General features: G+C 42.4%; 1 protein-coding gene across 3 annotated transcripts in view; it reads right to left on the bottom strand.

Moving 5' to 3' along the window:
- The window catches only part of arhgef9a (Cdc42 guanine nucleotide exchange factor (GEF) 9a), a 34,951-nt gene that overhangs the window by 5,057 nt on the left and 19,894 nt on the right, over window positions 1-10,000 (bottom strand). For all 3 annotated transcript variants that reach the window (XM_076987704.1, XM_076987702.1, XM_076987703.1), the window contains exons 4-8: window positions 8,154-8,369; window positions 7,734-7,913; window positions 6,051-6,283; window positions 1,936-2,065; window positions 1-114 (exon numbers count right to left, since the gene is read on the bottom strand). The exon at window positions 1-114 is cut by the window's left edge and continues 18 nt beyond it. In XM_076987704.1, coding sequence (XP_076843819.1) covers window positions 1-114; window positions 1,936-2,065; window positions 6,051-6,283; window positions 7,734-7,913; window positions 8,154-8,369 — 873 coding nt within the window. The remainder of the gene's footprint in view (window positions 115-1,935; window positions 2,066-6,050; window positions 6,284-7,733; window positions 7,914-8,153; window positions 8,370-10,000) is intronic.

The raw sequence follows: 10,000 nt of genomic DNA, 5'->3' as shown, positions 1-10,000 counted from the left end.
CTGGTGGTCAAACAGGAAGAACACTCGTGTTTGGCTTCGCCCGTAGGGTTGGTATATCCAGGACAACTCCCCCGTGTACACCAGCTCAGAACTCCTGTCCAAGACGTCCTCGCCCTGCACAGCCCCGCCCAAAACACACACGCACACACACGCACACACACCCAAATCCAAACACACAGACAGAACAGACACAGAAGATTATTAAAAGATTGCCACGATGCCTCTGAGATCACTGCGACATTTGATACTCCAGTTAGTCCAACCCACACCCAGAATGGTATGACCCACATCTGAAGCCCAGAATGGTATGACCCAAATCTGCATCCATGAATGGTACAACCCACATCTGAAGCCTCAGCACATTCTGTTATCAGCATGTTCTGCTCCTGAGAGAATGCTACTCTGAAACCTTCTAAAAAGGTTCAGTGATGTACTGAACCGTGTTGTACTGAACCGTGTTGCACTGAACCGTGATGTACTGAACCGTGATGTACTGAACCGTGATGTACTGAAACGTGATGTACTGAAACGTGATGTACTGAAACATGATGTACTGAACCGTGTTGTACTGAACCGTGTTGTACTGAAACATGATGTACTGAAACATGTCTAATTGACTTCTTCATGCACATGTGAGATGCTCAATATATATTCCCCAGAAAGGAGGTGCTGTTAGCACGGCGGCAGGGCTGTAGTGAGGTACTGTTAGCGACAGGGCTGTAGTGAGGTACTGTTAGCGACAGGGCTGTAGTGAGGTACTGTTAGCGGCAGGGCTGTAGTGAGGTGGTGTTAGCGGCAGGGCTTTAGTGAGGTGGTATTAGTACAGCGGCAGGGCTGTAGTGAGGTGGTATTAACACGGCGGCAGGGCTGTAGTGAGGTGGTATTAGCACGGTGGCAGGGCTGTAGTGAGGTGGTATTAACACAGCGGCAGGGCTGTAGTGAGGTGGTATTAACACGGCGGCAGGGCTGTAGTGAGGTGCTGTTAGCGGCAGGGCTGTAGTGAGGTGGTATTAACACGGCGGCAGGGCTGTAGTGAGGTGCTGTTAGCTGCAGGGCTGTAGTGAGGTGGTATTAGCACGGCGGCAGGGCTGTAGTGAGGTGGTATTAACACGGCGGCAGGGCTGTAGTGAGGTGCTGTTAGCTGCAGGGCTGTAGTGAGGTGCTGTTAGCTGCAGGGCTGTAGTGAGGTGCTGTTAGCGGCAGGGCTGTAGTGAGGTGCTGTTAGCGGCAGGGCTGTAGTGAGGTGCTGTTAGCTGCAGGGCTGTAGTGAGGTGGTATTAGCACGGTGGCAGGGCTGTAGTGAGGTGCTGTTAGCTGCAGGGCTGTAGTGAGGTGGTATTAACACGGTGGCAGGGCTGTAGTGAGGTGGTATTAACACAGCGGCAGGGCTGTAGTGAGGTGGTATTAACACGGCGGCAGGGCTGTAGTGAGGTGGTATTAACACGGTGGCAGGGCTGTAGTGAGGTGCTGTTAGCGGCAGGGCTGTAGTGAGGTGCTGTTAGCGGCAGGGCTGTAGTGAGGTGCTGTTAGCTGCAGGGCTGTAGTGAGGTGGTATTAGCACGGTGGCAGGGCTGTAGTGAGGTGCTGTTAGCTGCAGGGCTGTAGTGAGGTGGTATTAACACGGTGGCAGGGCTGTAGTGAGGTGGTATTAACACAGCGGCAGGGCTGTAGTGAGGTGGTATTAACACGGCGGCAGGGCTGTAGTGAGGTGGTATTAACACGGTGGCAGGGCTGTAGTGAGGTGCTGTTAGCTGCAGGGCTGTAGTGAGGTGGTATTAGCACGGTGGCAGGGCTGTAGTGAGGTGCTGTTAGCTGCAGGGCTGTAGTGAGGTGGTATTAACACGGCGGCAGGGCTGTAGTGAGGTGGTGTTAACACGGTGGCAGGGCTGTAGTGAGGTGCTGTTAACATGGTGGCAAGGCTGTAGTGGGCCGCACCTCCCAGTCCAGCACCGACGCCTGCCACTGAGCAATTTTGTCGATGTTTTCAAGTCTTCGTTTTCGCTCATTAATCTGTTGGGTTACATTTCTCATCACTGCCAGTGCTGCTGCAACATACCGGTAATCACTGAGAGAGAGAGAGAGAGAGAGAGAGAGAGAGAGAGAGAGAGAGAGGCAGAGAGAGAGTAAGATCAGAAATTAAAACGCTTTAATGTTTTTATGTACATACAAATTAAATTAAATTAAATGTAGTGTGTGTGTTATGGAGGTGTGTTAGTATATATACACATATATATACACACACACACACACATATATATACATATATATATATATATATATATTAGAGGTGGACATAGATACATTTTTTTAATCTAGATTTATCTCATTGAAATCTTGAAATTTATCTAGATTAATCTAGATTAATATGGCTCATTCAGAATATGCGTGCTACCCAAGTCTTTGAGATTTTGAGATAGGGTTTCTAACCATGCTTATAGTTCGGCAGCTAGTGCCAATCCACTGAGTGAGGAGATTGGTCAACTGGTCTGATAGAGCTGCGCTGACTCGGTTGCACTCAGAGTAGTTTGGTGGTGACTCTTCCCCTGGGCTGCACCAGTGCTTGACCCAGCGTCAGCAGCATTAGCAAACGGGTGCTTTGCGTTTAAATGGCACTTCAGACTGGTAGAACTCCTACAATAAACTAATTCCACGTTGCATAAGGTGCAAACAACTTTAGTCTCGTCAATGTCTCCATTAGGAAGCTTCTTAAAAATGACTTTTCCATGAAGCAAACCTGGCATCTTCGTGGCACCACTAATTTTATATATATATATATATATATTTTTTTTTTATAAATATTTTTTAGGGACAAGATCACTATTATAAGGCAGAACATAGCAACAAGCACTAATAGACTATCAAACCTTATATCAGTTACTCAGCCTAACTTTAATATGTCTTATTTCAAAGAAGTTGACATGGTAACACTACTTGATGTGATTTCATCACTAAAATCCTCTACTTGTGAACTGGACCCTTTACCTACATGCTTTTTCAAGCAGGTTCTGAGCTCATTAGCAAATGAAGTTCTAACGATTGTTAATCAGTCTCTGCAATTGGGTGAATTCCCTAACTTTTTTAAAACAGCAATGGTTAAACCACTATTAAAGAACAGAAATCTTGATCCCACAATTCTCAATAATTATCGACCTATATCTAACCTTTCCTTTCTTAGCAAAATCATTGAAAAAGTTGTGTCAATCCAGTTGAATGATTATGTAAAAGTAAATCAAATAAATGACACTTTTCAATCTGGTTTCAGAGCTCTCCACAGCACTGAAACAGCCCTAGTTAAGGTAGTAAATGACTTGAGATTGAATAAGGATGCAGGCAAACTCTCAGTCCTTTTTCTGCTGGATTTAAGCGCCGCTTTTGACACAGTTGATCATGAAATTCTTCTTGATCGACTACAGAGTTGGGTAGGCCTTAGTGGCTTAGTCTTAGACTGGTTTAGATCGTACCTAACTGGGCGTGATTACTATGTAGCATTAGGTACCTCTTCCTCCACACGTCAAAAAATAACTTGTGGCGTCCACCAAGGATCAATTCTTGGGCCGTTACTATTCAACCTATATATGCTTCCGCTACCACATATCATTAATAAACATGGTATTAGTTATCATCAATATGCAGATGACACTCAACTTTACATTTCTCTAGAACCTAAGGCCCTAAAATCAATTTGCTCACTGTTTGACTGCATAGATGATATACAGACATGGATGTCTGACAATTTTCTGCAATTAAATAAACAGAAGACAGAGGTTCTTGTTCTTGGCAGTGATTCACAAAGGAATGATGTCCAGACTTATTTAAATCAAATGAATCTGAATGCCAGACAATGTGTTAAGAACCTGGGCGTCACCTTTGATAATGAGCTCAGCTTCAAATCACACATCATGGCTACATGCAAGACAGCTTATTTTCACCTTCGAAACATTGCTAAGGTCCGGGATATGCTCACTCCTGCTGACAGTGAAAAACTTGTCCATGCATTTATCACATCAAGGCTAGATTATTGTAACGCTGTTCTATCTGCTCTTCCAAAGAGCTCTATTTCGCACCTACAGCGAGTTCAGAACGCGGCTGCAAGGGTTCTGACCCGCAGGAGAAAGAGAGATCATATTACACCTGCACTCCACTCACTGCACTGGTTACCTGTCAGCTTTAGGATAGATTTTAAGGTTCTAGTCATGGTTTTTAAATGTCTTCATGGTCTTGCCCCTCTTTACCTCAGTGAAATGATGGTTAGATATGTTCCAGTCAGGTCTCTGAGGTCTTCAAACAGTAATCTGCTGGTGATTCCTAGATGCCGATTAAAGATTGGCGAGGGTGCTTTTAGCCACTATGGCCCAAAGCTCTGGAATTCTCTTCCTGAAGAGCTCAGATGCATTTCATCCCTGAATAGTTTCAAGAACAGTCTCAAAACGTTCCTGTTTAGATCTGCTTTTAGTTAAGAAATTCTAGTCTATTATTTTATAATTTGTCACTTTATTTAATTATTTCTTTTTACCTTTAATTTTAATATTTTATTTTTATCTTCTTATATTTACTTATCTTAATTAGTTTTATTTACTTTACTTTTTTATTATATTGTTTACTTTACTTTTTTACATTTTATGTTATTTTACTTTAATTTCTTTAACATTTTCTTTTTGTCTTCTTTTTATGTTTCTTTTATTTATACTGTAAAGCACTTTGAGTTGCATGTATGTATGAAAGGTGCTATATAAATAAAGATTATTATTATTATTATTATTATATATATATGTATGTGTGTGTGTGTGTGATTGGTGTGTGTGTGTGTATATATGTGTGTGTACCTGTGTTCCTGTACAGTCTATTGATATGTGTGTGTGTGATATGTGTGTGTGTGTGTGTGTGTGTGTGTGTGTGTGTGTGTATTATTGGTGTGTGTGTGTGTATGTGTGTGTATATATGTGTGTGTGTGTGTGTGTATATGTGTGTGTACCTGTGTTCCTGTACAGTGTATTGATATATGTATGTGTGTGTGTGTGTGTGTGTGTGTGTATATGTGTGTGTGTGTGTATGTGTGTACCTGTGTTCCTGTACAGTGTATTGATATGTGTGTGTGTGTGTGTGTGTGTGTGTGTGTGTGTGTGTGTGTGTGTGTGTATTGTTGGTGTGTGTGTGTATATATGTGTGTGTACCTGTGTTCCTGTACAGTGTATTGATGTGTGTGTGTGTGTATTTGTGTGTACCTGTGTTCCTGTACAGTGTATTGATATATGTGTGTGTGTGTGTGTGTTATTGGTATGTGTCTGTGTGTTATTGGTGTGTGTGTGTGTATATGTGTGTATATATGTGTGTGTACCTGTGTTCCTGTACAGTGTATTGATGTGTGTGTGTGTGTGTGTGTGTGTGTGTTGTGTTATTGGTGTGTGTGTGTGTGTGTACCTGTGTTCCTGTACAGTGTATTGCTGTGTGTGTGTGTATATCTGTGTGTATATGTGTGTGTACCTGTGTTCCTCCTATACAGTGTATTGATGTGTGTGTGTGTGTGTGTGTGTGTATATATGTGTGTGTACCTGTGTTCCTGTACAGTGTATTGATGTGTGTGTGTGTGTTATTGATGTGTGTGTGTGTGTGTGTGTTATTGGTGTGTGTGTGTGTGTGTACCTGTGTTCCTGTACAGTGTATTGATATATGTGTGTGTGTGTGTATTGTGTATATATGTGTGTGTGTGTGTATTGTGTATATATGTGTGTGTGTGTGTGTGTGTGTGTGTTATTGGTGTGTGTGTGTGTGTGTGTGTGTGTATACCTGTGTTCCTGTACAGTGTATTGATGTGTGTGTGTGTGTGTGTGTGTTATTGGTGTGTGTGTGTGTGTACCTGTGTTCCTGTACAGTGTATTGCTGTGTGTGTGTGTGTATATGTGTGTGTACCTGTGTTCCTCCTATACAGTGTATTGATGTGTGTGTGTGTGTGTGTGTGTGTGTGTGTGTGTATATGTGTGTGTACCTGTGTTCCTGTACAGTGTATTGATGTGTGTGTGTGTGTGTGTGTGTGTGTATATATGTGTGTGTACCTGTGTTCCTGTACAGTGTACTTGAGCAGCTCTGCCAGCTGGAGTGGATACTTGCAGATCTTCTGCACTGGAGTGAGCAGAAAGCCATCAATAGCGATGTCAATCATTTGCTGGACCAATCGGCATGCTTCAAAGAAGTGTTGGTACCGCCCATCCCGCATGAGGCGTGTCAGCTCCATACAGGCGTCTACGTGGTTATTACAGTACTCTGAGTAGATCCAGAACCCGTCTTGCTGTTGACACACACACACAGAGCGAGTGTGTACAGTACAGCACACACACGGACAAACACACACGGATACAAACACACACATCTCATGTTGAGCAAATATGTAGCTTCAAAATGTATACAACATATAAACAACAATTTGGCTATTTAGCACATGCTCCAGGAAACAGGGCCTGGTCACACTGCAGTGAGGCTCACACGTGTGTGTGTGTGTGTAACACTAACATGCTCCAGGAAACAGGGCCTGGTCACTAGGGGTGTATTCAACTAAGGATTTTTATAGTCGAATCTGATTCGTCAGCTTTTCCCTTTAGTCGGCTAATAGTCGAATCGGGTTTATTTATTTTTTATTTAGAGCATCTTAAACGGGATCCCGTTCTCATTCAGGACATTTTTCCTCTTCAAAGTAAAAACCTAAAACACTCAGATAAATGAATAAATACGGTAGGTTGGCTTATTCAGCTTTTATTTATTTACTTACTTATTTTTTATGAAACGTTAGAGAACATTAACCGTCAGTGTGCATTGCGCATATCGAACTGTCAGACAGGCACTCTGCAAAATGTCAAAAATATTTTAAATAAAATATGCCTGCCTGAAAATATAAAAAAATTGACACACAACAGCAAAAAAAATACAAGGAAAGGTTCAAGTAACGGGGTTTAAAAGCAAACAACAAAAATGTTTATAGGCCTACTTGTCGAGACGAGATGACACGACCGAAACGACAAACAGCTGAACTTTTTTTTTTCGCCTTACGCGTTTTAAATGGTATACCATGTTGGTTGTTGTCGTGCGAAATGAAAGACGTTGATGACATAACTTGCACTTTTCTCATCTTTATCTTTTTTAAAATACTTTTGAAGTTTTTTAGTAGCCATTATAATCTCGGTAGATGCTGCGTATTCTGCGTGTTCAGCTCCGCTCGGTTGGATTGTGCAACTGCAGGGTGTGATTTATTAATGTGTAGTAAGGAAGATGCCTATTGTTAATGCGCAAACATCATTTTTAATATTTATTAACAGAAATTAGGATGATTTTATTTGACAAAAGGCTATATATAACGAAAACAAAGACATTTCATGTAACAACTAATGCTTAGCTGCATCCTTGGGCACCTCCATGCAGTCAGAATGATACATTCGACTATGACGTTCATAGTCGACTAGGGGGTATAGTCGACTATAGTCGAATCAGCGAATATTGCAGGTCACACCTACTGGTCACACTGCAGTGAGGCTCACACACGTATGTGTGTGTGTGTGTGTGTGTGTGTATGTGTGTGTGTATGTGTGTGTGTGTGTGTGTGTGTGTGTGTGTGTGTGTGTGTGTATAACACTAACATGCTCCAGGAAACAGGGCCTGGTCACACTGCAGTGAGGCTCACTCACGTATGTGTGTGTGTGTGTGTGTGTGTGTGTGTGTGTGTGTGTGTGTGTGTGTATAACACTAACATGCTCCAGGAAACAGGGCCCGATCTCACTGAGGTGAGGCTCTTCTGTGTTGAACTGTTTCTCCAGGTCTCTTTCAAAGCCCAGCTGGAACCTGTAAATGTCTTCGATGTTTCCAAAAATCACCTTCAGCTGGTCCTCATTAAACATGTCTCTTCTCTTTTTGCACTGTTTCAGGTACCCCTGAACACACACCAACCAACACACACACACACACACACACACACACACACACACACACACACACACACAGGTGCCCTTTCAATACACACAGTTCAAAATCCATACATCGTTCTTTCTTTCGTATGTTAGGTTGGGTTGTACAGTGTGGTGTGTTGGGTTGTATATTGTGTTATGGTGTACATTGCGACATGTGTTAAGGTGTATAGTGTGTGTGTGTGTGTGTGTGTGTGTGTGTGTTACCTCACAGATGTCCTTCAGGTGTTTGATATAGTGTCTCTCTGTGCTCATAATCTCATTGATGACGTTGGCCCTCATCTGGTCACGGTTCTGAACCGGCTGTCCCAGACACAAGCAGTCCGTGCTGGGGTTTGGACTGGCCTCCCCGTGGCCATTTTGTACCTCACTACTGCCCTCTGCTGGTTCCAACGCTGTACTGTCCTCCTGGTTTGCCCACAGCTGTTACATACACAAAACCACCAGTGTGTCACAAAATATCCAGTCATGTTGATTTTCTATATTTTCACCAACAAAAAAACATTTAAGCTAATTTCAAACACATTTGTGGGCGTTGGTGTGGCACCTAGTGAAGGGAGGACTATACTTCACTATACTTCACTATACTTCACCACAGCAGTGAGAGATCACGTGTAACCACACCACAAACACAACACAACCCAGCAAATATGTGTTATCACACACACTCCCGCACATGCACACATACACACACACGCGTGCACACTCTACCTATGAGCGACACATCTCAATAATGATGTGTATAATAGAATAATAATAGAATATTGTGTGTGTGTGTGTGTGTGTGTGTGTGTGTGTGTGTGTGGTGGGGGGGGGGGGGGTTCTACACCAGTGCTGATCGTGCAAACTTCACACTAGACCTCCAACAGCTGGGATTGTGTGCCATTTGGACATCAGGGTCTCAGAGTCTGCAGGAGGAGAGGAGAGTCACACAGTCCAAAGCTGCTTGAGGTCCAGTGTGAAGTTTAAACAATCAGTGATGATTTGGGGCTGCACTGATGAAGTAATCCGTACAGAATGAGTCCAGACCAAGTACTGTCCATTTACTGTACATACTTTCATTTATGAACTATAAATACTTTTTTCATTTGATCTTATATAATATTCAAATTTTTTGAAATAATGATTTTGGTTTTTAATTGGCTATAAGCCATAATCATCAACATTAACAGAAATAAACAATTGAAATGTATCACTTGTCATGAATCTATATAATGCATGCATTTCACTTTTTATATTGAATTACTTAAATACATTTACTTTGAGATGATATTCTAATTGAGTTGCACCTGTATATATAGTTTTTCTCATTTGAAATAAAACCAAACCTTAAAAGCAGTAACTAAAAATGTATGTTTTGCCCTCCCTGTTTTAAAAATGAATGTTTTGTGAAAAGCACTTTACACTGTCAGCGACGTCCTGTCTGGTACAGACACAGTGACTGAGCGTCTCGCATTGTCCTGTAGTCAGGACACTTATGTCCTACAGTGTGTGTAAAACAACCACACAAACACTCACACACGTTTGAACATCAACTCTGATGATGAAGGAGTTTGAGGTTACAAATATCCATCTTTACTAGACACTGAAAATGAAACAGTGAAGAGAGATATTAAACAAGACATATATTAAAATGGGTTCATGTGTTTTTATCTACTACAAAATGTACTGCATGTTTGTGTTTGTGTCTGCATGGATATGTTTAGTGGGTGTGTGGTGTGTGCATATATTTGTGTGTGTGTGTGTGTGTGTGTGTGTGTGTGTGTGTGTGTGTGTGTGTGTGTGTGTGTGTGTGTGTGTGTGTGTGTGTGTGTGTGTGTGCGCGTGTGTGTGTTGGCATGTTCAATGTGTGTGTTATGTCTGGGTCAGAGAGTGCTATGAATGTATGTGTGAAAGAGATGAGAGAGATGGAGAGAGAGACAGAGAGAGAGAGAGAGAGAGAGAGAGAGAGAGAGAGAGGGAGTGGGAGTGAGTGTAGGAGAGAGAAGGAGGGAGAGAGAGTGGGAGAAAAAAGACAGAGCTGTTTGCACTTCTGCAGTCCACACTGGGACTGG

This window comes from Brachyhypopomus gauderio, unplaced genomic scaffold (genome assembly GCF_052324685.1).
Source record: "Brachyhypopomus gauderio isolate BG-103 unplaced genomic scaffold, BGAUD_0.2 sc54, whole genome shotgun sequence".
In the NCBI taxonomy this organism is placed as follows: Eukaryota; Metazoa; Chordata; class Actinopteri; order Gymnotiformes; family Hypopomidae; genus Brachyhypopomus; species Brachyhypopomus gauderio.
This window is presented reverse-complemented; position numbering and strand designations above follow the sequence as displayed.